Here is a 27,987-nt window from a genome sequence, read left to right on the forward strand (position 1 = left end):
CAGTTTCAAGCCGACTACGAACGGCAGATATTTTTATGAGGAGCTTTTTCATGGCAGAAATACACTCGGAGGTTTGCCATTGCCTGTCGAGGGGCGACCGCTATTAGCAAAATGTTTTTATTAAGTTTGCTTTCACCGAGATTCGAACCAACGACCTCTCTGTAAATTCCGAATGGTAATCACGCACCAACCCATTCGGCTACGGCGGCCACCGGGATATATTGTAGAAAGATCTCTTAAATCCAATCAATATCTAAAAGATAAAGTATCTTCAACCTTGAATTTGGTAACTTTAAAGGAAATATATGGAAGCGTGGGTTAGAGCCCTCACCAGGATGCCTTTTTGTGCTTATATAAGCCCACATAAAGAAAGCTATCAACGACTCCGAAGACACAGAATTCATAAGGGGCTGGCTGGAAAGTTCAAGATAGAGGCTGACAAACCAGTGTAACTAGCATCAAGCAGGATATTAAATCTGGATAGAGAAAACTTCCGAACTCTCGCTGGATACATTGCTAGTCTATGTTATCTTTTCAGGAAACTAGGGTCAACAGAAATAAGTGTCTGGCGTTTATGCGAGCTAGGCGATGAAATGCCAGAACACTAGCTTTACGAATATACAGTTCTCGTAAGGTGAAGTCTTATTCGCCTATGTCGTGCGACTCGAAATCTTTTGGTGGTATGAAACAAAATGTCCAAGGAGAAGCCTCCAATTATAGGGAGCAAGCACAATGCCAGGGATCACAATGCTGTATGTTTCAATGATAATAATATTAATAATAGTAATATATAGCCCCGATTTTTTCCTAAGAGCTGGTGTGCCTATCGCCGTTAGCACTTTTTAGTCAGATTATAAAGGAGGTCCTGAAATTAAAAAGCTAGTGGAGGCTTTCACTCTATATGGTGGGGTATGACGTTTTCAATAAACAGGCAGAGAATTATGTATTTACTGTCTATGGACTCTCCAAGGCAGCGAAGACAGTGTTAGATACATACGCTTTACATTCACTGGGCAGCTTTGAAAGGCTACTAATGCGAATTCAATAATTCATTAGCGTAACAACACCTTAAACCACCTTGGCGGCCGCCGTAGCTGAATGAGTGGTGCGTGACTAAGATTCGGAACTCGGAGAGAACATAGGTTCGAATCTCTGTGAAACATCAAATGAAGAAAAAGTTGGTTCTAATAGCGGTCAGCCCTCGGCAGGCAGTGACAAACTTATGATTATATTTCTGTCACGAAAAAAGGCCCTCATAAAAACCATTTGCCGTCCGGAGCCGGCTTAAAACTGTAGGTCTCTCCATTTGTAAAACAACATCAATCACCGATCAATCGGTATAAACAAAAAAAATATTACGCTTAACTACTCATTTGGCTAACCTTAAGAACACCAAAACCTGGACCTCCGAACAATTTGCCATCGAAAGTGGTGCCAAGTAAGGCGACACTTTATCAACAACAATGTTCAATTTGCTATTGGACTACGCAATCAAGGACGATATGAAATCCGGTAATCTATTCAGCCGCTCCGAAAGTACATGAGTTAACTTTCCTCTAACATCGAACCAAAAGCAAATGTTGTCAGGCTCCATATCAACGCCGATAAGACCAAATACGTGAAAATGTCAAGCGATGTTGAAAGGCGGAAGCTTGAAAATATAACTATTGGGGAGCACATTTTTGAAGGAGTACAGGTTTTCAAGTACCTGGTGGTACTACTAAAAAATGTCAATAGTGTTCAGGACTGTGTCCAAGGTCAACTTGTTGAAGCTAATAGAGTATTCTACACCAACCTAAAATTACTAAACTCCGCACTACTCTCACACAGCTGTAAATACAATATTTTCAAAACAATAGTAAGACCTTTTGTGACGTATGACGTAATGTCAATCAAGGATGAACAAAATCTCCGAACTTTGGAGAGAAAAGTCTTACGGAAAGTGTATGACCCAATCCGGCTTGTGGATGGTTGTTAACGAAGAGCTGCAGCGGATTTGCAAAGGAGAAGATGACGATAAGTTCGTCCAATCGCAACGACTCCAATAGTTTTTTTCTTGCGATGTGATATTTTGAGTTTCAAAATGGCCTTGTGTAGTTTCCTATTGATGGGAACTATCGGATCTCTATATCCATTGCTGTACATTATTTGTAATCAGGAAGCTTTTCAAGAGCAGATAAGGACTTTTAAGAGAAATTATAAGGGTACGGTAGAATATTTAATTTTTGTGACAAATCTTCCCAGAAAGTGCCCGCTTGTTTACCTCAGCATATTATGGACAGGTTCTTCATCTGTTATGCATACATTAGATCAATTCGGTAGAAACAACCAAGTTGCAGAATCCACCAGCTTGTGGTGGTAAGACGATTTCGGCACCATATAATGAATTATTTTTTATTCTTAATAAAAACAGCAGATGAAGAGCTTTCGTTTCGGCGGCCTAGCTTTGACTAGATTAATGAACCTACATATACAAACAATATTAAGCGTCCCAACACCGTGCCTTTTTTCGAGCTTTTAAGCTTGAAATAGCCCCACCGGGGTGTCTAGATGTGAAGTATAATTTCTTGTATACTTACGATTGAAGCCACCATCGTCTAAGTGCGACGAGGACTCTCGTCCGCTGCGGCTTTCTTCGCGCTCTCTCTCTCGCATCCGCTCACCACTCAAATCACTATCGCTATTCAAGCTGTCGTACTCCTCCGACTCAGATTTGATTGCTTTTGAGCGTCGCTTATGCCGCTTTTCAGTATTCGTATGACTACACTCGCCCGACGCTGCGCCTGGTCCGCCGGCTAAATTCGCATTCGAGCTGCTGCTACCAATGCCCGTCGAAACGGAACGTTTCACTTTGGCACCTGTGCTGGAGAGGGTATTGTCATCGGTGACACCACCACGTGGGTCGTACATTGCTGGTAAGCCTCCTTTGCGGCTGAGCGGTATGTTAGCCGATTGGTTTTCATGTTCTGGTAAATGGAATGTAGCGTAAGGATAGATATCTTCAGAGTATTCAGGTATGCGTTCAAGCCCAGCAACCGATTCAGGTGGTGATTGCTGGCATGATTTGCGTACCGTACCGTAGTATTGTTCACGATGTTGTATATCCTTGCCATCAGCGCCATGTGGCCGCATCGAGTCGACGTTCCGTGCAAATAGCTGGCGGGGATCTGGAAATTAAAAGAAATGCACTATTAAATTTTATCAATCATGAAATTTAAATTAGCATTGTACTAACAGTTCTTGAAGCAAATACAAGCACCAATTATAGCCAAGATCGTGCCAAATACGGATGTAATTATAACCGCTATCAGGTGTACGTCCCGGAAAAGTGTGCGCACTTCGGGTAAATCGCTATGATCCAATTCAGCAGAGAGGCCGTTGAAGTGTAAGGTTTCAAAGTAGTACTCCTTAATAGTTGAGCCTGCATTGTTATGTGCAGCAACGCGCAAGTTGTAAGCGGTGCCCGGCTCCAAATCACCAATTATGTAGCGTGTCTGCAAGCAGAGAAGATTATATCTAAGATATATCCCACAGGAAAGATACATACGTGTGTCTCTATTCGGCTAGAGACGATTATCCAATCACTCGAAATACCATAGCGCCTGAACTCAATGCTGAAATACTGTATCGGACAGCCGCCATCTTGCCAAGAGGATAGCTCTAGTAATGAGGATGTTATGTTTGAGCGTATCAGGCTTTGTTTATGTGGTGCGATTGGTTTATTTCCTGCGAATATTTGTATGCAACACACAAGATTTTTTAAGTAGGTGTAATAAATTAAAAATTAATAAATATATTCCGTACCCTTTGTTTTCGCGGTTTCAATTGCACTTGTTTCACTGGTTCCAATTTTGTTGTATGTTACCATATTGAATTGGTATCGTGTGCCACAGTCCAAACTTTCAATCAAATGGGAATTAACGCGTCGATCGAGTTGTATCTCTTCCCAGTCGCCAAACTCCTTACGGTAAGTCATTGTGAAACCCCTCAGTGGAGCGCCACCTATGTCTTCCACACGCCACTGCAGCGATACAGAGTTAGTGGTGCTTCCGATTATGGACAGGACTGGAGCAGATGGTGGCACTATGGAAATTAAAATATATGCTAGAATGCTATGAATGAGCTAATTTATCTATCTCCTTTACGCTGCAGAATACTGCTAGTGTTTCAGGCAGAACTCTTTGCGATCCGGCAGGCATGCAAAATGCTTAGGGAACGTGGGAGCGAGAGAGATATTTACATTTTCTCCCATAGTCACGCCGCGATCAAGGCTCTGGCGACGTCATGATGCAGATCCCAAATAGTCAACTCCTGTAAGAAGGAGATCAAATCTTTTGGGTGTGCAGGTAACATTTCTCTGATCTGAGTTCCAGAGCATAGGAACATAGAAGGGAATGAAATTGCTGATGAGTTTGCCAGGAAGGGTACTGAATTGGCCTCAGGGGCCTCCTACACAGCCATCGGTAGGGGAAACTGTTGTTAAAGGGGAATCGCACAACTTATTTCTCAGGAAAGCGCAGGAAAGATGAAGCTCTCTTACCCCATTACAATAGATAGAGGACTCAGAAAGTCTTGGGGACTTCATGTCACTTTCCAAACTTTTAGCTGTGTTTACCGGCCATTGGGCGATCAGCACACTCGCAAAAAATATCGATTTGCCATTTAATTTCCACCGCAGAAGCTGTGGGAACCTTTCAGAAAAGGAGACTATTGAACACTTTCTCTTTAAATGCCCGGGTTCGGCAGCTAGACGATTACGGTAACTGGGTGCTCCTTTCTTCGACAGCCTGAGGCACTGCGCCAACCTAAGTCCCATCAGTCTTCTTCATTATATCAACCGCCCTGGCTGATTGTAGATATATTCCTGTTGGAGGTCTCATAGTGGTATCAAAACGGGAGTGCCGGAGTGGTACTTCAGCCATTTCATCTACCTACTTAGGCTATGACACTTTGTCTGGGGATTTAGAAAGGGGCAAGTGTAAAACCAAAGAAAAGCAATAACTTGTTACTCCAGAGGCTATTGACTCAAAGGATTGACTTAAAAATGTTTGAAAGGTCATTCCTTGCGATCCAATGACTATCGGTTGCATATTAACGGAACGACCTGAATTTATATTCGGCCAAGGACTATCACTCCAGCAACATTCCCCAAACAAATGTGGGGAATATTTATGCTGATACAACGACAATACTATCCCTTAAGGCATCTACAAGAGATTTATAAGCTATTAAAGACAGTAAGTTGGCTGCCTCCGAACGGCAGATGGGTTTCATTAGAAAATTTTTCATGGCAGAAATGTACTTGCAGGTTTACCATTGCCTGTTATAAAAAACTATTTCTATCTTTTTTGGTGTTTCGTGCCCACAATGGGTTTCGAGTCCGGGCACTACCGAAACTATATTGTGCAGCAACTCTGCATATAACAGAAATAGTTCCATTCAATTTCCTTTACCAATGGATCTAAAGTAGTAGCGGGAGTATGAGCAGTATGTTCGGATCAAGAGCTTCATCAGCCATCAAAGCTAAATATTTTCTGGTTCTAAATTTTTCTATAAGTACATATTTTTTATCGCAGTTTTTACCCACCTTGTACGTATACCTGATAGACAATGTGATCCGAACCAATCGAATTTCGCACCACACACGAATAGTTTCCTTCGTGCGAGCGTTGTATATTACGCAATGTTAGTGTATTATCATTGCTCACCTCCAAGCGGAAATGCTTTTTAGAACGCGCATTCAACACTTTCCACTCGGCATTGGGCTTGGGGTTGCCAACGAAAACGCAAGCTAATTTAAGATCCACACGCCAACTGACGCTCAATGTTTGACTAAATGAAATGATGGCAGCTGGTACCGAGTTGCTTGGCACCAATTTGATGACTGGCGTGCTGGGTCCTTGTCCTACACGCGTCGAGGCCGTAACCCAAGCTTCGTAAGTCTCGCGCACCATCAAATCTTTAGCTTCAAAGTGACGATTGTTTGCCGGCAATACCTCTTTGAGTATCTTCAACTCCTGGCCTTTGTCCAGTATACGTATGTAGACATTATATTTTGTAACAATTCCATTAGGGCGTCGTGGAGGCAACCAGCTGATGATCACAGAAGACTCACTACTTACGACCGACTTAACGCGCTCGGGTGCATCTGGGACCGCCTCTTCTGTAGTACAAGAGACGGTAGGGCTGAGCACACCCTCACCGGCACGCGTAAATGCCAATACTTGAACGCTGTAATTTGTGAAAGGTTGCAGACCATGCAAAACAGTGCTCAGCGCTGATGTGATCTTGGTTTCGCGCGTGCCATACTCTGATTCGATATTACCGGGCTCGTAGAGCAACTTATAACCTTGTATAATGCCATGATTGGACTCTTTGGGCGGTGATTGCCATGAAATTTGTATATTTTGTGCTGTGAGTGCAATACAGGTGACGCCTTGAGGGGGCGCTGATGGCACATCTTCCAAAGTATGGCCCATAGTAACTTCACTGGGTGGTCCATCACCTTTCACATTGAAAGCAGACACAGATATGGCATACTGGGTGTACTTCTCCAAAGCTGTAAGACGGAAATCGTTGAGACCTTCGCCACCTAAACTGCTGACTTTAGTGAAATTTTGTACGCTATCTGGTGCGCCATGCTTCTGGTAAGCAATCGTATAACCCAATAGTTCGCCATTCCATGTGTCACGTTCTGGTGGACGCCAAGTGATGAGTAATTGTTGAGGCCCTAGTGGTTCTGCAGAAACGTCCTGCGGCCGGCCACTTGGCACTTCAGCGTCGGTTTGGACGAGTAATATGTCACTCGGGGCACTAGTACCCAAATGATTCTCGGCATAGAGGCGGAAGTGATAGGCCTGCGCGGGGCGTAGAGAACCAATTTGGGCAGTTGTCTTATCGCCGGGCAGCAATTTTTGATTATTGTGCTCATGCCAGACATCTATAATGTAAATTAAAAAGTTAATTACAACAAAGTTGTGCACATAAAAAGATAGTTGAATATAGTAAAATCAATTAACTACCGCCAGCCTTTTTGTACTGCAAAATATAGTTCGATATCGGCTGAGAGTCCCTATTATTGCCGCCATTGCTCATAAAAATCGAGTCCTGATCATTAGGCGACCACGCCAGCGTTACCGATCGGCTGCCCAAATCAGTGACATGCAGATTAACGGGGAAATTTGGTGGCTCCTGAACTTGTAAATGAATTACCGCCCGATCATGACCATAATTGTTGGTAGCGATGCAAGTATATTCGCCACGATCATTAAGGATAGTCTGAAGGATTGTCATTTCCGAAACTGTGCCACGGCTAAGAGGTGAATCTTTAATATGATAGCGAATATCGTAAGACGGATCGATATGGTTAGCCTTGGCACGCCATGTTATATTTAGCGGTTGATCACCATCAGCTTCGCAGCGTAGTGTGACACGATCACCACGACGGACGGAAACCTGCTTCTTTGAAACCGTTACAGATGGGCCGACTGCGAAGAGAAAAGAAGACGATGAGAAGTGTAGAAACATTTGACATTCATCTCAATTCTAAATATAAAGGTTATGTAATATATTTGTGTCGTGGCTTGGGCTCACCGTGCACAGTTAGTTTGATAAGCGTACTCAAACCAGCGCCAATGCCGTTACTCGCTTGACACAGATAACTGCCCTCGTGCTCTCGTCCCACTTTAGGAATAATCAGTGAACCGTTGTTGTAAGTTTCGATTACTGATTGCGAATTGCCGTTGCCAATGCCATAGCTGAGTTCACGATATTCTCCTGAATCACCTGTTGGTAAAAACAAAAAATAGATAAGAATAGATGAAGACAAGCATGAAAGTGAATATGTCTACAGTTTTCAATATTCCATATTTTACTCAAGGTAGAGACGTCGAAGAATAAGTTTGTCTAACCCGTCGCAGTAATTCCTCTGGTAATGGTTTGCCTACTTAAAACAGCTCCTTTTTTTCTAAGTCTCTAAAATTATTAATTATTAGAGCACTCGCATCGAGACCACAAACTCATCCGTGACTCCTTTGGGAAGTTGCACCAGTTATTTTTCCCGAGCATAAACATATAATTCTGAACTTTATCGTTCTTTGCAGTCGCAGGAGATCTTTCATGCACCCATGAATGCCTAGTTGAATGTCCTTTTACCGCAGAATAATCGCTTATATGTTTTGAAAATTCAAGTGAACCCAGTGCCTTTTTATTTGTTACCCAATGCCAGTTCATTATTCCAACTATATGGTTTTGGTGGGTTTTGCTGGTGCTAAACCACCAATGCAATAATTTCTGCGTCCACAGTTACCATAGTAAATTTATCACCAGTAAACGGTAGCATTACCTACTTATTTTTTCTTATGCACTGCATCCGGACAACATCTTGTGCTAGTTATCGTTATTGAGAAATGTCATTTTCCTTCTCCACTTGATTATTTCAACAGTTAAAGGTCTTTCTTCTTCCTCGGACACAGCAAGCACCATATTAAGATATGTAGCACCCTTATTTATTCTCGATACATAATTTAGTCGATGGAGCTGTTGGGCCATGATTCACTCGACTGTGCCGATGGCTCCGTACAGCACATATAATTAGCATATAAGCGCCCACTTTTCTTCAGTCAAATGTTTTTCTAGGGTACTCAAAAAGTTATCGGGTCGGATGCTATTATCGTCAATGTTTTTGAGCATGATGAAAAACTTACAGAGCAAGTTTATGTGGGCCTAAAGAAGACTTGAATTCTTAGTAACATGGCCAATGGAAAGTATAACTGAAAGTTTAGCTTGTGGGCAAGAGAGATTCTGCGACCGCTTGTTCATTTTAATACGAACTCCAACGAAGCCCTCTACTTTTTTAATATTAGTTTTAGTTGCTAAAGGAACTTATGTGAGAAGAAGAAAATGAAGTCAAGGGGCTGTTTGTTTGATGATTAGGCTTACACATTAAATAATTAGCGATAAAACGGTCGTGACAGAGTAAGGCAGCGGTTCTCTTTACCGCCAAGTGAGCAGAGGCATTCCGCAAGGCGATGTTCTCTCGCCACTACTCTGGGTTGTTGTGCTTAACGACTTCCTTGAGGAGCTGGAGAGAAGAGGATGCAAGGTGATTGCTTACACAGATGACGTTGCTCTTATTGGCAGAGGGAAGTTTTTAGATACTGTCAGCAAATTGCGCTTTCTCGATAAATCATCTGAAGACGGAGCACGTCTTATTTACGATGAAATATAAAATATCAATAGCTGGATAAAGTACCTGGGACTCATACTTGACAGAGGACGACATCAGTTAAGAAGAGGGCCTAAAGGTCTGCCTTAAATTGAATTAGTTGGGCGCTTTGGACCCCTCCTACTCTATTCCCTACTCTACTACCCTACTCAACGCTATGCTTAATGTAATACCTGTGGATACTGCAGGGAAAACTGCCGCTGCACGCATCGCGATCAGATTAAGGTGTTCGGGTCATAAGCTAGACTTAAGCTACGAATGTTCTAGTATTCTTAAAAACTTTGAGTTAATCTCCATGGAGCTGAATCATTGCACATCCTCGCTGCGTCCGAGCGGTACTTTTTTACTTATATTCCTTTACGGGAGGAGTTGGCGGTGTGCAACTTTTGGGGACAGAGCATAGCAAGCATGTTTACGGATGGCTTTGAATTGGATGAAACAGTTGGTGGGGGAGTATTCTGCGAGGAGGTTCCCATTAAATTAAGGCTTCCGGACCACTGTAGTGTTTTCCAAGCGGAGGTAGCCGTATTTAAGGAAGGAGTAGACTGGTTGCTAAATTTGGTAATTACTGTACGTTCTGCGTTAGAAATTAGTTGGCGAAGGCCTAACTTCTCTCTTGATGATATCCGAATACTTAAATATTAGGCTCATGTGGGTTCGCAGTCACAGTGGCATAGAGGGAAACTGCTAGGCTGATCAGTTGGCCAGACAGGGGACTCTCGAAACGGTTTCAACCGAAAAATGAGAAGATTGAGGTTCACTTGCAAGCCTGTGGTCTGCTCCTGAAAAGATTGGCCTCCAGTCAACTCTGCGAGTGCTGAACTAATGAGCAAACGAGCAAAGTCGTGAGATCATTGTGGTCTCGAGTAAATCGAAAGCGCTCGAGAGAACAACTAAAAGCCACAGCTCACCAATTTGGTAGGTATTCTTACCAGAAATTGTGGACACTTACATGTGGTGAGATTTGGAATTGCTTCAAGTCCTTTCTGCAGAAACTGTCCGGAAGACAAGGCGGAGTTATCTCAGCACCTCCTTCTCAGTTGCCTTGCTCTTTTTCGCTACATCTGCGGATATTGCAAGTTTAAATATCATACATTTGGGGAAATCTACATTTGGGAAAACCAAAGCTACTTCTTCTTTTTTCACACGGCAAGCCTGTAGGCTTTTCAAGCACGCCATTCTTCACTCATCGATCGTTCACTTTACAAACCTTTTCCGGTGTGTTGGTCTTAATTGGCCGACTACTGTTCTTCTGTTGCTACGAATGCATCGAAATTTAATAAATCAATGGTGGACGATTCCTATCGATGATGAAGCGTACTTTTATTTCGAACTTTATTTTGCTTAGATGATAGTTTAGCTAGGTGATAGTACGAAATTCGATATATTGCATTTTAACTAAAATGCCACTGTTGACAGTTATGATTTTGAGGTTGTAAGATACTTCGTTTATCAAAGAACCAGCATTAACACCGATAACAATGTTAGTCTTGAAATCCAATGGAGAACCTTTCTTGCCAAAAAGTGCTACTTTAGATCAAACGGGCAATTGAGTAGTAAAGCACTTTCTCGATGAACAAAACGGTCTGTCAGCATACTCGTTCTATCGTATGGCGCAGAAGCTTGAACGATGACAATATTCGATGAGGTGTCCTTCTGAGTGTTTGAGAAAAAAATTCTGCGGAAGATTTTTGGACGTAGGCGATGGAACAATGAGTTGTATGAGTTTTACGATGACATAGCACAGCGAATAAAGATTCAGCGGCTTTATTGACTGGGTCATGTCGTCCGAACAGACACAAACGCTCCGGCTCTGAAAGTATTCGATGCGGTACCAGCAGGTGGTAGCAGAGGAAGATCAGGTAGCGAAGCCCTTGGCTTCGCTTGGTGTATCCAACTGGCGCCGGTTAGCTCGAGAAAGAAACGACTGGCGCGCTTTGTTAAACTCGGCCAAATCGCATAAACTATTATTGCGCCAATGAAGAAGAAGAATAATCTCATGTTATAACGAACATACGTGTCCTGTTGCGCCTTCCAAAGATATTGAAGCGGTAAGTCTTTGCTTTGCTACATGGGGAGGTATAAAGAAAGAAACAACAGCCGCAAAACTATAGCTTACCAATCGATTGTTTCCACTGCACGGTGGGTATAGGAAATCCATCAGCCTTACACGTAATCGCTACAGGGTTGCCAAGTATGGCATCCTGATCGGTGGGTTTTAGTGTCCAACGTGGTGGGACTATCCATTTGAACAACATTCGTGCGCGTGTGCGTATTAGAAATTAAAAATTCAGTTAATTATCAACGTTAATTCAAAAGAATTTCGAATGGCATAGTGAAAGTGAAATTTTTTGCAATTGAAATTTGGTGCTAAAAACATGCAATGATGTACCAACAGTGACGTGCATGCTACCACTAAAATGAATCACTACTATGAATTGGAGATATGTATGTACAATATATTATAGGTATGTGAGAGCAGTTAGCACTTAGAAATAGAGGACTCACCTGAGAATAGTACATTTACAAACCTTCTTCAATTAAGCAAACACCTTTCAAAGAGCGAAAATATTTTTTTGGCATTTCCACCATGAGAAAAGGTGAAAGGCGTACATAAATAATGTTGCACAAATGCAATACTGTGAGAATTTTACCTACATTGACCCACTTGAACTGGATCAGTTTACGGTTTGCATGTTCCGAATTTCATACATACATTTTACAACCTTTGCTCATCACATTTGTAGGTATGCACTTTATTGCATTCCCCCGAATTCATTGACTTCGTTCACTGTTTGCAAAAGTATGAGTTACACCCTCTATTCGAAAAAAAAACCAACCGAATATTTCACAAACAGAAAAAATCAGTGTATACGTATTATATTCTTTATATAAACAATTTTTTTTTTTTATTAATTACTTCGTCTTCTGCTTAAACATACTTTCTTAAGTAATGAAACCAGTTATATAATATTTGCCTTTTTTGCTATGCTCTTTATGATGGTATTGAATGACTGTAATCTGCTGAATTTTACATATTAAATTTACCAGCTGTCTTTTCGAATTCGAATAGAATTTGCTAAAGGTTACCCTCGGTTTCAGATGATATCAGGGCATCGTCATATTTTAATATTTTTATTGCACAATCTATAACCAATGGGCACAAAAGGTCATTAGGTTAAAGTCGAAACGTCAAATCAATCTACAGGGTGGGCCATATAGCGTTTGTTTTTTGAACCACCTATTTTTTTGAGAATGGTTACACAAATGACATGTGAAATGTGTTCATAATTTACTTAAAGGTTTGACATTTACGAAATGGGACGCTATACGCTTGAACAAAATTGGGAAATATTGAAAACCTATTTCCAAAGAGGTGAGTCTTCTACTCCAACTGTGAGAAATTTGAAAAAAAATTCCAAAAAAAAAGATTTGCCGACAAGACAGTTTGTGGATCAATTTGTTAATCGTGTTCGTGAAGCTGGATCGTTAATGGATAAAACAACACGTGAACGTGCTCCTACAGGGCGTACACCCGAAAACATTGCTATGTAAGCATAGTTTAGTACACAACAAAAATCAATCGCAGCTCTTCGTTGGCAACTCATTTTCCTACCGCAGTGTAAAGCAAAAAATGAGCAAAATCCTTGGCCTATGCAAAACAACAAACATTACCATTATTTATTAAACACAACTTCATTCATGAGGCTGTCTCGGCTGGCATCATCATCAACCTAATTGCCCGAGACTTTGGTGACGGTTTCAGGCTTTATCTCTCTCTTGTTTCCTTAAAAGCGCGAATTGTGTGCACAACATCGGTCCTTCACGACACCAGAAGTTAAATCGCAGCTTTGAGCTGGCCAATTGATATCTCCGAAACAGCTGATAGCACGTTTATCGGACTTGGCGCCCAAAGAATCGAGGGGCTCTGTGAAATGGCGCGCCGTCTTACTGAAATCAACGATCGTTCAAGGTCATGCCTTAAATTTCTGGACACAAAATATCGTGTGTCACACACTGTAGTGCTCATCGTTGATCGAACAGGCGTTTCCGGCAGCATTATTAAAGAAAACTAAACTGTCACTCTTTGGGTATGCATTGGCTCCTAGTGCGTATTTTCCGGTCCCCAAATGTGGCAGTTTTGTTGGTTACTATAGCCGCCAAAAAGAAAATGCGCTTTGTCAGACAAAATGATTCTGACTTCTTTAAATTAAACTCACTGTTTGAGTTACGCAACTTTAGTTTTGGAAATAAGTTTGCAATATTTTCCTTCGTTATGTGAGCGTAAGGCGATTCATTTCGCTCCGCGAAGATGTTATAATGACTTCTCTCAGGATTTCCAGCTGAAAAGAGCTGTCAGTTTCAAAATAACATGTGATTCTTGTGCAACACTTATTTCGCAGAATGGCAATGCTGTACTAATATATATATTAATAAATCGACTTAAAAGATTTTGCAAAAGACGGCTCCATAAGTTCTTTGGATATATAAAATAAAGTTCGGATTTGTTTTTTGCTCCATAAGTGCTTTGGATACATAAAATAAGTTCGGTTTTATTTTTTGGAATAGAGGGTGTAGATGCTACTTTGTCTGTTGAAGAGTAATACAATTGATTTTTTTCCCCAATAACCGACCATTTCTTTTGCCGCCCATGTCAAATCAAGCGCTCCACAATTCAATTCTTGTAGGTTGACCATTTAAACATACAAGAATACTAGGATGGCAAAAAAAATTTGTTTTCCTTTATGTTAGCCCGTAAATTCTTTCTATGGCCAAAAACCTGTGACGGTTGGTTTGGTTGGCTTAAGTGGTGATTCATCCAGAATCTAACTAGCGCTCCCTCCCCATTTTGTTGCCACATCCTCGTTACCAACTTGTTTAAAGTTTATTTAGAGTAGGACTATATCCAGTCTGTGCGATTAAGGAACTTTATTAGGCTGTTGACGTTTAAGCCAGACAGTTGTTCGAGACTCTCGAACAGCGGTTTACCCAGGGTTGACATTCTGCCCTTCCATAGGGCAGGGCATTCCCAGAGGAAATGGAAGATTGTTTCCTTTTTCTCCGGTTGTTAAACCTGTTACACCTATTTCAAAAAACAAAAAAAAAAAAATAATAATAATAATTTTTATCTAGTATTTACTCGCGCCGCCATCGCCCTGCAAATTACGATTAAATTTCCATGAAAAAATACACTTTTCCCTAAATTTGGTGTGAACTGTTTACAGTTCGACAATAATTTCTCTTCATAAATGTTCAAAACATGATACCCTATGCTTTGTTTAAAAAAAAATATTTAAAAGATTTTAATAGGGACGCTGAAAAGAACTACAACTTTCTGGGTAAGTTGAACAATTTCAAAAATATTTAGAAACAACATTTTAATATATTATTTTGTTATTAAACATTTCTTAGACCAGAAATAAACAAAACGAGATAACAATTTTTGTTGTTTTAATTTTAAAATTTTTTTTACTTTTTGGAGGTTTCAGGGCCCCTATTATTATATAAAAACAAAACAAAAAAAAAAAACCATAGGTGCCTCTTCTGTTGGTAATAAAACAAATTGAGGGGGTAACATATTTTTTTTCACCATCTTACAGTACCTATGAATGTATAAGTATACCTCAACTAGGAAGTGATTTTTAATAAGTCTGTGGTGGCAAAAAATTTCCTTACTAAGTATTCAAACTCTATTATTTTTGTTTTTAATTGGCTGGAACAGGCCAAATCAAGTCTACATATTTGAAACAGACGCGTCTGCTTGAGGTTCTATTCTAGTCTTGCTGCGGCGAAAAGCTGCCGATGAATGTATTTGATCCTCTTATTCCTATATGGAACATAGAGCCTCACGAAAATTGTTTCCATTGGTCCCGAGTTCGCGCCAGTAATTTAATTTCATTCCATGTTTTATTCGTCTTCTCCATCTCCACCTCTATCATCCTTCTCCATGTGTTCGATGGTCTTGTTTGATCTGCGAAAGGAGTGGCCAAGTCAACTCCACTTACGTTTAGTAATTTCAATCGTTTCTTGCTTTGTGGCTTGCCAGAGCGCGGTGTTTTTAATTGTATTTGGACAGAATACGTCCATGATTTTGCGCATCTTTTTGCAACAAGTTCCACGTTTCGCAGGTGTAAAGACGGACCGGCTTACCGTTGGACTCAAATATCGGTAGTTTGGTATTTCTACTTATCTGTTGCGAGAGCCATATGGTGCTTAGTTCACCGAACGCTATTCGTGCTTTCCTTACTCGCTCTTTAATATCTGCACTGGATCCTTCGTCCGCCACGGTAACACTGCCGAGGTAAGTAAAAGAAATAACTTGCTCTATCGCAGATCCGTTTATGGTGAAGATTGCGGTGTTGCACACCATAACTTTCATAGCCTTGGTTTTTGCGATATTTATTTTCAAACCCGCTTTGCTTGCATATTGAGTGACTGCGTCCAGATTCGCTTGCATGTCAGTAATGATTATGCGCCAGTAAACGATATCGTCTGCATAATCTAAGTCTTCTAGACGATCTGTTTAGCCCCACCGAATATTTCATTTTGGGAGCCGACGTCAGTATCACATCGAGAGCGATGGGGGACTAATGAGAAAGACACGCGTCTCACTTACATGTGGTGTACCCTGTTAAAACAAACGAGGCTCTGTCGGCCTAAAAAAAGCGGTATAACCTACAAACATTCAGAGGAAATGCTTAACCCAAGCCTATCTGAGGGCGCAGCTGGCAGACCAGCACTCAGACTCGCGTGCGTTAGGCCAATAATCTGCCCACTTTGAACTGAACATAATTGCTCACTTTAACCTCAACAAATAAGAATAAATGCCGATGAATGTAATATAGATTTTTATAAATAATTTAAAGAAAAAAGTATGAAGTATTAAAATATGTGAAAAATTATATAGTTGAGCAAAAAATTAACTTAGGCGATGAATTCAAGTCATAACCATGAATTTCTGTTCTTTGGGACTTAGGCCTTGAATTAAATCTGAAAAGTCTATGCAAAGGATAGATTTTTATATTTTTAGGTAGTTACATTTCACCTCTTATTTATTTCTATGTTCCACCAGGCGTGGCATTACTAAAGTGAAATTCTAGTACTAAGTCCTTATCTACCAGATATTCAAAAATATGCAAAATTATATTTTGTTTGTAGGTTTTGAAGCTACTTGCCTGGGCAGACGAAGAGTACTTGAAATGTGGAGTGGAATTAGTTGATTGGGCCGAAGCGTTTAAAAGATAATCAAGAGTTAAAGTTTTGAACAAATATCAACTATTCATTATAGAAAACGGAACAGAAAATATTTAGTCAACCCAACTGCAAATATTATATTTAGTCCCTTCGGCATGAAAAAATCGAGCATAAGACGTTGAGAGTCGAGAAATCGGCTCCAAAAAAGGCCACAAATGGTTCAAGCATTGACGCCAAAATGCAACTTCAGCACTAACGGAAACTTCGTAATATTTTCCAATACATAATGTTGAATGAGGTTTCAGACATTACGCAAACTAAGCAAGTATTTATTGGTCTCAGAATTGTGTACAGTGCATCAATCAAGCAAACTAAAATTTCATAAGACTGTGAAAAAAGTGCGAAGACCGAACACAAATCTCAAACTTTGTTCAACCTTGTAAATGTAAGTTTCGCCAAATTCAACTTACCGTTATGGAAACTGTCAGATCAGAGCTGTGATGGAGCAATAAATCACTACGGAAATTTTTCTAGAGTCGTGATTTGTGCATTGCATTGCTCACCTCTGAGTGTATTTCTGACACGAAAAATCTCCTCATAAAAAACCATTTGCCGTTCGAAGTCGGTTTAAAACTGTAGGCCTTTCCAGTTATGGAACACCATCATCAAGACGCACGACACAAATAGGAGGAGGAGCTCGACCAAACGCCTAACAAAAGTGTACGCACCATTTATTTATTTATTTAATGTTCACAGCCTGAGCCTGGTTGCACTAGAGACTTTTAAAAGGCATGATAAACTTCATTTTCCAAATGCTTAGCCCAATTAAAGGAATTGCAAAATCAAGCACAAAAACCGAGTATCGTTCATTTACCTTCTCTCTCTCAGCTCATTGCTAACCCCATTAACAAAAGGGATTTTACATTTTCCGAAACACACTAAAATGTTAAAGCAATAACTGATCTCTGGGCAGATCTCTTAGTTCATAGCTTCTCGCTATTTGTTACGAAAACGTTCGAGCTTTAGCGGAAGTATAATCAAGTTCTAATTCCCGCAAGAATCTTAACCAGGAGTAACTAAATGTTCTCGACTCAAAGAAGATTTTTATAACTACTTTAAATGAGAGAGGCAGGTGAGAAGTTAAGTCCTTTATTGACTTAGGAAACTGTTCATTCATTGTTTGACATGGATGTTTGTACGTTGAAAAAGACTCTTCATAAGACGGATTTCTTGGTAAGATGGATGCCGCAAGATGGATGTATATTTGCGCTTTGGAGCTATTAGTTCTATGAGCTCTTCAGCGATATATAGTATTTAGTATTTGAAATGAAAATGCGGCAACTCTTGCCGTGCAAATTGATTCAAATACTCTGATTTTGAAGGAAGTTAATGAGGCGCCTGTAGAGGGTAAAAAAATTAAAGAGAAGGCTTTACAATTTATCCCAATTTACAGAGAACTGCTAGGCCTTAACTGGAATAATAATTTCATGGCAGCGATCTTTTATAAGCAGGTTACTGCATCGACCGTGAGGATATTAAATGTATACTAGAGTAGGCGTAAGGGGTATATAGTTTGCGAGAAAAAACTTCGTACCATACTCGGTTCATAGAAATGTACTCTTAAGAATTCGTTTTTGCTACCCAGGGAAATCTTATCCTCTGATTAAAGTTACCATCAGAGGTCATCTACCGAATTTCATTTCCATTGACCATTTTTCAACTCTATGAGAAATGTTAAAATAGACCTTAGCGGCCGCAAAGTCCAGAGACTTATCAAACTTATATCTCATCCAATTGTAAATCAGCAATGCAAGCTTGTTCAGGCTTTTTGTCAGCCAATAAAATCACTGTTGAAAATGTATGAATGCAATTTTTGAAGAATTTCGTTTTTTTAAATTAGTAAAATTATATTGAGTTCACTTATGTCGCCACAAAACTGCTTTCTCACAAAATATTTGCAGCCATATTTCATTTAGACACACACATCTACCACATCTACTCCAAGTCCATTGAATGTCGCCATCTGCTGGGCGGAGGTTTGCATGACTTGTGCGCATGTTGTAGAGTGCATGGGACGAAACATAAAAATCTTTGCTCGGAAAATTGCCTCATGCAAGGGAAATGCAAATGACATAAATTCCAATGGACGACGAGCAGATGAGCAGTGTCCCCGCTGTTGCAATTTGTACGCCGCAAAGCTTCACAACCCAACCGTTGCATCACTTGCTGGAAGCTGGCCGTGGTGCGAAAAACAGGTGCTACAACCATCATTCACCTTTTTGTGAGTTGATGCAGAAGTTCGACTGACAAAGGTACCCATGCACTTGCACACACGCATTGCTACACACTTGTATGCTATATAGTGTTCGGAGATATGCAGTTCACATCTGCTAGTATGAGTAATTCATTGCCATTTGCTAGGTAGGCAGTAGGCTAGTCCTTCTGCGCGCTTTCACCTCTACGGCTCCCAAGCTTTTACATTCATAATTCGCCTGTCGTCGCTGTCCGACAAGCGCTGACATGGTAATTTAAAAATGTCACATGACCCTTTACAATTTTTACACGCCAAATATTTCCTTCAGCTCTACGTCATTTCACCATCAACCACAATACGTTTGCTATTCGATTCTCTAGAGGTTTTTCCAATTCGTATGCCCATCCAGAAGTGAGTGCCTCACCACGCCTGTGTTCATTTACTTTCCGCCTACGTACTAGGTAAGCCTTGTCGCCTTCCTCTCACTTCTCACCCCACTCGTTTTCGTTCTAACCATTGTAATTCGCTTACTTATACTCTGTCGCTATGCTATATTTCTTGTGCCATCGTACGGCCCATTTATTGGCCCACTCTGTCGATTTGTAATTTGCATGGTAATTTTTTATGCAATTATCGCATTCGACATTTTCCATTGAGCACGTAATTTGAAACGCTTGTTTTTATTACATTTGGTTCATTTATTCTTTTTTTTTTTGTTATTCTTATTGGTCGACACATCGAATATAGGTATGCAGTGGCTTCTGCAAATGTTGGACGGCGTGGTTGATTGGAATTTTTTAAATACATTTTAATTTTTTTTTTCTATCCTCAACCTCGTAATATTCTCAAAAGAGTCGGCGAAATCAAAGTTAAGCAATTAGATCTCAATCTTACGAAATCCGCGCTGCTGAAGGAAAGATGTTGAAATCATTTCCTATACCTCGTCGGTCTCTTATGTAGTCAATTTGTTACAGTCACCGAAATGTCTTCGAAAATATCCTAGGACGAGAAGATGCTGAGATGATTTCCTATACCTCATCCTCCTCGGCTGCGCAGATTCATTACCGTCCCCGAAATGGAGCGCAAACTTACTTACTTACCTAGTTGGCAAATACAACCGATGGTCGGTCTTGGTCGCTATCAAAATGTTGCACCAAACGCCTCTGAACTGCGTGTGCGTCTACGCCAGTTAGAAACAAAGACGGTTAGGTCGTTTGTTTGTTTGTTAGCAGTAATAGAAGCCCCACTAGCGTAGGGCATATTACCGGTCGTCTTCGTCTAGCTCATCTAAAGGTAGGCCTAGGAAACATGCTGTTTCGACGGGTTGGGTCCAGAGGGAGAGGGGTGTTAGATGAGTCGGTTTTAGAGGGCATGTGAAAAGGTGGTTAGTTTCGTGCGGGGTGCCTTCACATGCCGGACATATGTACGTTTGGTATGTCGGGGTCGGTTCTGGATAAGTAGGAGTTTAACCTGCTACAGTATCCAGAACGTAATTGTGCCAGTATTACACGTGTCTCACGGGCAAGCTGGAGCTCTTCATTTGCTATAGGTGGTGGTTGGACTCCGATTACGGCATTCTCAGGACGGGAGCTTAAGAAGGTGCTGACGGTCTCCCGGTGTATGTCGTTTATTGACTGTCTAAACACTGTTAGGTCGTCGTCTACTCGGCCTTTCCAGCGTAGATGATGACGCCCGTTTTTGCGAGTTCCACCAGTGCATTTCGAAAAGAGAACCTTCTTTGCTAGAGCGTTATTCCCCATTCACTCAACGTGACCTAGCCAGCGCAGCTGCTGAATTCTAATGCGCTTTACTACGTCGATTTCGGCGTACATCTCGTACAGCTCGTGTTTTCATTGTATTCGGTATGCATCGTTCACGCAAATCGGACCATAGATCTTGCGAACAGTTTTTCTCTCGAAAGCTCCTAATAACCGTCCACCAGTGTTCGTCAATGTCCAGGATTCAGCGCCATATAGTAACATCGGCAGGATGAGTGATTAGTAGAGCTCTTCTTCGTGTATATGCTTTTCAATTGCTTACTCAGTCCAAAGTAGCACCTGTTATATATATATATACATATATATAAGCTTTTTCATGGCAGAAATACACGCGGAGATTTGCCATTGCCTGCCGATGGGCGACCGCTATTAGAAAAATGTTTTTCTTATTTTTGGTGTTTCACCGAGATTCGAACCAACGTTCTCTCTGTGAATTCCGAATGGTAGTCACGCATAAACCCATTCGGCTACAGCGGCCGCCTGTTGGCAAGAGGTATTCTTCGCTGGATCTCTTGGTTGACCTTGTTATTGGTGTTAATGTTGGCTCTTACGCAGACAAAGTCCTCGACTACGCCGAACTCATAATTGTCAATTGCAACCTGCTGTTCAATATGCATAGAATTTTTGGTGATTGACACAAGGTTCTTTTTCTTTCCCCCGTTTACCGCAATACCCACTCAACAGGATTATTTTTCAAGACTGGAGCCAGTTGCATTGACTGCCCGCTGGCTAATGCCAATGTCGATGCCAAATAATGTCGATATCATCAAATGCAAACCTAAGTACTCAAATCTCAATCTCGTGAAAGCAAGGCTGTTAACAAGAAGACGCTGGGAAGGTTTCCTATACCTCATCAAAGTCTTGCGTAGTCGATTGATTACCATCTCGAAAATATCCTCGGAAGAGAAGTGCAAACTAAGGACTTAGTTTTCAATCCCTCAAAATCAAGGATGTTGAAGAGAAGACGAGTCATCTCTCTCCAACATATCATTCCTCAAACAACCAGCTCTCTACACTGTTCAGACCTGGACTTAAGTTAAGCTTAGGCACTGTCACCAAAGCTCTCGTTGAACTCTTCAGCATAAAAAGCGGAAAGAAGAGAGAAGCCGATCCTGCTTACCAAATTTTGTGAGACCTCGACATTGGTTTCTGATGATATTCGAAAAATCTCAAGCAGCTGGTTCTGTTGAGGGTAGAAAAAGGGCTGGCAGACTAAAAACTGGACGTTCTGTTGAGAATATTACTGCTGTAGCGAAAAGTGTTGTTGAAAAACCTTCAACCTCCATATCTTGACGTTCTCAACTATTACGCATTTATGAATTGACTGTTTGGCGGATTTTACCAGTAGTCGTGCTTTCGGTGGATATTCAAATGATGCCATTTTTGACATATGACTGTTGGTAGCCGTATTTAAAAAAAAATAGTGAAATCTGAGAGAATCTAAATTTTTAAAGCAATATCTAGGAACATCTTTTGAAAGAACTTTTATAAAGATAATTTTTGTTTTGGAGGACTGTACTGCTCAATTGTCTGCTTAGTCCAAATTAGCAAGAAAGTTTCTCCAATTTTTTTAGTTTTTTCAATATCACGGCTACGTTCCCAATATTTTCATCTTTCATAAAAAAATGAGTTTATTTTTATTTAAGGAGTATTACTCGCCATATGGAGCTGTTACGTTCACGCTTTCGTTATTTTTACTGTTTAATTGTAGCCAACTCAACGATATAAGCATATAGTTTCTTCAATAAATATACTGTGCATATGCTAAATTTAAGAAATGACTACAATAAAAGTTCCAAAAGCTTTTTCTTATATATTTCTTACATTATAAATGGAAAATTTTCACATTTTGGTACAAAAAAAAAATTTGGTTTTGTTAATTTCTCGAAAACTTTTAATTTTCATTTTCATGAAAAATGAAGCATGAATGGAAGATAGCAAAACTAATTGCATTGCCACTACTATTAGAAAGAGCAAGGAGCCACCGATCTAATTATGAAAGTGCTAACCTCCTATGGTCTCCATAGGAATCCCAGGAGAAGCATAAAAGCTAAGTTTTTTCACGACCGCATTTGCTAATTGTACTGAAATATCGTTGAAGAGAAATGTGTAACCCATTGATTTTTCAGTCCAAATTTTCACTATTCATGAAAAAATTGTTTTATCGTAGGCCAAAGGTCACCTTCACTCATTTGAAAAATCACAAAAGTTCTGTCGAACTTCAATTTTTGTTTTTGGTCCAGCGAAAAGATGCCTGTTCTTTACTTATGCCTTAAACTATAATATTAGCATTTAAGCAGGCTTTTATTATTAATAATAGGTAAAAAAAGTATATTTTGAACATTTTAAAAAAAGGCAGAATAGCCAGCCTTATCTCTGAAAAAATTAAAAATTTGGCATGGCTCATAGACTGATATTCCCTGCCGATTTCACAACGCTTTTTTATAGAACAACGATTAGAGAACTTTTTGTAATAATAGAAATTTAATAAAATACGAAGTCTTATTTAATAAAAAAAAACTTTAAAATGTTCAATCTATAAGGAGTGTTTATAAGTTAATATTTTTTCTTTTCGGTGTTTGTATTAAAGTAAAAATAATATAATAGGACATTTTTTGAAACTTATGCAAAAGTAAGCATATTTAACGTTAAATATTCTTATTAATTTTTAAGGGGTTAGGGGTAGCCAGAATTAAAAAAAAATGGATTTTTACGTTTTACATTATCTTAAAGTATGTATAAAATCTTAAAAATATTGTGTAAAAATTTGAAGTGAATCCGAAAAATACTTTTCGAGTTATTCAACAATTCACAAAGGGCGCCCCGGAGCGTTCGTATGCTGAAAAAATGGATGCTGCACGAAAGTGACAGATAAGCGCGCCAACGATAACACTCGAGAAGGTAGAATGCTACGTAGGCAACAGCAAATCGATATTTTTGAAGCTGCTATGACGGCTGAAGAACTATTACATGGCCCAGGAGTAAGTAATTAAATAATTCGTAGAACTCTACATAAATCGATAGCAAAACTTTAAATGCGTTTTTCCCAAAAATATGTTTTTTGAACTGGTGATGACTGTAACTTAAAAACCGCTTGGTAGATTTCAATAAAATTTGTTTGAAAAAATTTTGAAATTTGAGAAACATAAAGACCTCGTGCCTGATCGAAGGATTTTTTTTCCAAAAATTTCGATTTTTTTAAACAATTAATTGTCGGCTTTTTCTCGGATATCTCAAAAATCTTTCCTGAGGCCGCCATATTGTTAATTAAAAAAAAAAAGGTTTCGATCAAGCACAAGATTATCTATTAATAAAACTAATTTCTCTTATCCGATTGATTTTAGATGCATTTCCAAGGACTTGTGATGATCACCGCAAGGGACTTCTGGGGAAACCAACTCCACATGAGCAGCGATAACTTTTACAATTACTAATTTTTTTTCTAAAATGTTGCTAAAGTCAAGTCGATACATGATGTATTGTATTGCTATGTTTGTATTTTTGTAAAATAAAGCAATTGACTAGCAAAAAAAAAAAAATTATTGAAAGTCATCACTTTTTCGGGCCTCTGACTACGCCTTACCCCTTAATGGTAATTTATAAAAGGTACTATAAACCAAAAGGCTGATATAGTGACTATATTTGTAATATTTCTTAAATTAAGTCCACGTACTTAGACTTTATAAGCAAACATTTCATGGTAGTAAAAAAAAGCTAACCCAAATTAGTTGCTTTTAGTCTGATTTATCACTTGTCTTGGTCGGTTAACAGATTGTATTAGAAATTTTTGTGAACTACCTTTTTTCTTTAATCCAAAACCTTTATTTTGCGATATTACGCAAGCTACGTAACAAAAAAAAATTGATTTTCGGACTCAACAAACGATTTTGCATAGGAATGGAAGATCTGGTACCTGTACTTTTTTTACTGGTTCTTAGTGCCACAAGAGATTGAGGGATCAATATTTATGGTTTGTGTGGTAAGATTTTCCTAAAAAAATCACTTTCTTCTTAATAGTTGAATATAAATTTAATAATTTGATACACATTTCTGCTAGGAAACTCAGCTGTCCGCTTTGCTAGCTGTATTGCAGTGGAAGTGCGGAATATTTCTGGAACGTAACGGAGCACTTAATAGCACTGAATTTGTTGGTGGAAAAATGATGCATTAATTTAATTGTTCACAGAACAGCGTGAACACACAACAGAATAAATTTAGTTTTCAACCACGAGAACTACTGGATTTTTGTAATTTTTCAACTACACATACACTTTAAGTGTTTATATGTGTGTAAATAAAAATAAACGCCTCGACGTATGCTATAATTTATAACCAATCGCAGCACTAATACTGTTTTGAATTAATGTGGATAAACGTTTTGTTATAAAGTAAATAAATAAATACTTAGCACAAATAATTGAATAACTGCGCACGCAAAAATTGAGAAAATAACCGCAAAAGGTATGCAAATTAACGTGAAAATTGAAATATACTTATATGCATATGCCATACAACGAAATATAAATGAAAATTGAAATTCAAATTAAAATTGAAATCGATACAACACATACACACATTTGTATATGTCTTATGGGTTAGTAATAAAGATTTTTGGTGTTTAATATACCAGATGAAGGTGGGTGATGGTGCCATCTGACATTGGTGCGTGCGCTTGCTTGTGTTAGTAGTGAAGCTATGGTGTTTCTGGTGGTTAATTGGTGCGTACTAGTGACACTATTGCCATCAAATTGAGGTATCTTCGTGCTTTTTTACTTTTGCTTTTTTATTTTCCCTGAATATATTATATATGAAGGTATTTCGTTTGACATTTTTCTCTTTTTTAATTTTGTTTTTCTTTCATATAACTGCTTTGTGAATTTTATAGCCCAATGGTGTTTTGGTAACATTGTTTTACATTCTGTTTTTTTTTTTGTTTGCTTGCTACGGTGCCATTTATTGCTTCTAAAAATGCTTGAAGTGACGTGTTGCGAGTGCCGACGGTGTCATGCCATTTTGTGCCGCATAGCTCCACAAACTCAATATACCAAATGTACGTACGGATGCGCCATTTAAAATTTACTTACTTTGTGTTTCTCGATTGCTAATTTTATGGTTGATTCTGACAATTTTTATGCGCTTCACATTATATGAACACTTAACCCCCATTCACGCGCTGTCGAAGTGCCCATACATGCTCTGCTACAGTCTACATTGTATTGTACTTTGATGCGATTTTTAAGAAATTTCATAGGAAAAAAAGGCCTTTAGTGGTTTGAGAAAATATTGAAATGTGTTTGAAAAAAGTGTTGTTAGAGCGAAGCACCAATTTAGGATTTTGGAAAATCGTTTTTGCTTTGAGCGCAATTAATAATTTAAGGTCTTTAATATCCAGGTGTGAAATAAGTTCTTTAAAAGGATAAATTCTTCGATTAGTCGTAACGTCTCGCAGCTACACGTAGATGATCGTAAAACTACTTTAACACTAACCGTACCGGTGTATCAAGTATTCCTATTCTTACCGCAACCGGTCATTTGACCAAACAAAATTTTTAAGTTTTTTTGTTTCTCAAACCAAATTTTTAATTTTTTCTAATACATAATTAATATTTTCAAATAACAATACAATAATAAATCATACATTTTAATTTTTTGTATTCTATAACACAAAGGAAACAAGAGATTATAAGTGCAGCCATTATATTTCTTAGGTACCCGGTCATTTGACCGGCCGCGGTGCGGTTAGTGTTAAAAGCGTCTTTTTCTAAACCCCTGCCTTCAAAATGGTCATACGGTTTACTTGAACACTTTGGTATAATCTGGATTAAAGCTTTGCAAGACCCTCATAACTACTTTTACATTGCTTTGGGAGTTAAGAGTAACCAGATTATGTTCCAGTAGCTGTTCAGTTACCAATGACATCCTGCATCGATGTCCATCCATTTCATCATACATCGATGAATGAATGAATAAATTTGAGGCTTAAACTTCTATCTCATGGTATTTTGTGCTCTCTACTTATCACAGAGCCTCACCCAACCGCAGTTCCCTTAATGAACTTGTGATAGAACTGGGTTTTCTTCTGGCTGCATCTGGCCGAAAAGTCTCAAGCTTTGCATTCAAGAAGAAGGTGTGTTGGAGTCTGCGGGGACTGGTCGCAGACACGAGAGGAGCCAGTGCACCAAATTGCAATGCTTAGCAGCTGACTGCGTAATCTGCAATGACCTGTGAAAATGCATGTGAACTCTCTGAGTTTATCTCTAGCTTATGCATTCGCTACTTCATTCCCAGTTATATCCCTGTGTCCTGGCACCCATACGAGCCGGATTCGACTCCTACTTAACCTCACAGCGTGGACTAATCTGATAATGCCTTGAGTGACGTCTGACTGTCGCACAGAATGGCAATTCCCTCATACCGGAGTTTTCTGCCGAGGTTAATTTCTACACGTAAATAGATGGCATACACTTCCACGTTGAATATGCTGCGAAAACTATCCATCGGCATAAACCACTTCCTTTGGGAGCCATATATTCCAGCGACTATGCCTTTTGATGCTTTCGGGCCTTTGCTAACGAGAACTTTGGAGTTTCCTTTCAAGTGCAGGTCTAAGTGGATAAAACTGATGTTATCTGTCATGTCTGGCCGACTGTGGCAGATCCTCCTGTCGTTAAGCAGAAGGGACAGTTGGTTGGACTGATGATGGGGCACTTTCTATGGGTGAAGCACATGGAAAAGGTAGACATCTCAGACAGTGCATTCTGCCCAGCATGTGGAGAAACGGTTGACATGGCGGACTACCGTCTGCGCATCTACCTGGCCTTCTCTTGAATCAAGCTTGAGATCTTTGGCATAGATGTGTTAAGAAGTGACCATCTTGGCTCCTTGGCACTACAAGATCTACTCTACTAATGTTGTCTAGTGCTGTACTTGCTAGTTGTCCAGACGAAAAAAAAACCAACTTCTCTCAAATTTAAAAACTAAATAAACGTAAATAAATGAATATAATCGTTGCCTTCGTTCCCCTTCGTTATTTCGCCGGAAAAAAGAGCAACGAATTGTTGGCAAATTTCACAAGCGTTGTCTGTCAAACGGTTCTCAATCAAGCCCATCATACCAGTGCTAGACCCTCAACATATTTACTGAATTCTTATGTTAACCTTTAAATTATAAACTGAATTTGTTTAACGTTCAGCATCCTAAGTAGCTGGCAGAAGAAGAGTTCCAGGGCAGTTTTGAACAATGGGAAATTCTCCTGAGGCGAGGGAAAGATAAAGGAGGAAGGATGAGGGGCTCCTCGCAGTGAAGTTGATAATAAGTTAATATGCAAATTAAAATAATTGTTTAAGCACTCCCCATCCAAAAAATATTATAAATATTTTAAGACTTCCACCAAAATAGTTTGAAAAAATATAAAGATTTACATGAACTGGACGGGTTTGAAAGTAAATCCAAAAAAGGTTTTCATAAATAAAATCAGTTTATATAAAAATACGTACTTTTTTCCTAAAAATCACTTCATATGGAACAGTTTAAAC

The 27,987-nt window shown here is 39.4% G+C and overlaps 1 protein-coding gene across 1 annotated transcript in view; it reads right to left on the reverse strand.

Moving 5' to 3' along the window:
* Positions 1 to 27,987, reverse strand: part of LOC129248733 (cell adhesion molecule Dscam2-like) — a 177,557-nt gene that overhangs the window by 8,668 nt on the left and 140,902 nt on the right. The window contains 8 exon segments of the mRNA XM_054888350.1: positions 2,580 to 3,167; positions 3,236 to 3,494; positions 3,548 to 3,726; positions 3,805 to 4,083; positions 5,588 to 6,940; positions 7,023 to 7,487; positions 7,594 to 7,785; positions 11,346 to 11,465. Coding sequence (XP_054744325.1) covers positions 2,580 to 3,167; positions 3,236 to 3,494; positions 3,548 to 3,726; positions 3,805 to 4,083; positions 5,588 to 6,940; positions 7,023 to 7,487; positions 7,594 to 7,785; positions 11,346 to 11,465 — 3,435 coding nt within the window.

The sequence above is a fragment of the Anastrepha obliqua genome, chromosome 5, assembly GCF_027943255.1.
Source record: "Anastrepha obliqua isolate idAnaObli1 chromosome 5, idAnaObli1_1.0, whole genome shotgun sequence".
Lineage (NCBI taxonomy): Eukaryota > Metazoa > Arthropoda > Insecta > Diptera > Tephritidae > Anastrepha > Anastrepha obliqua.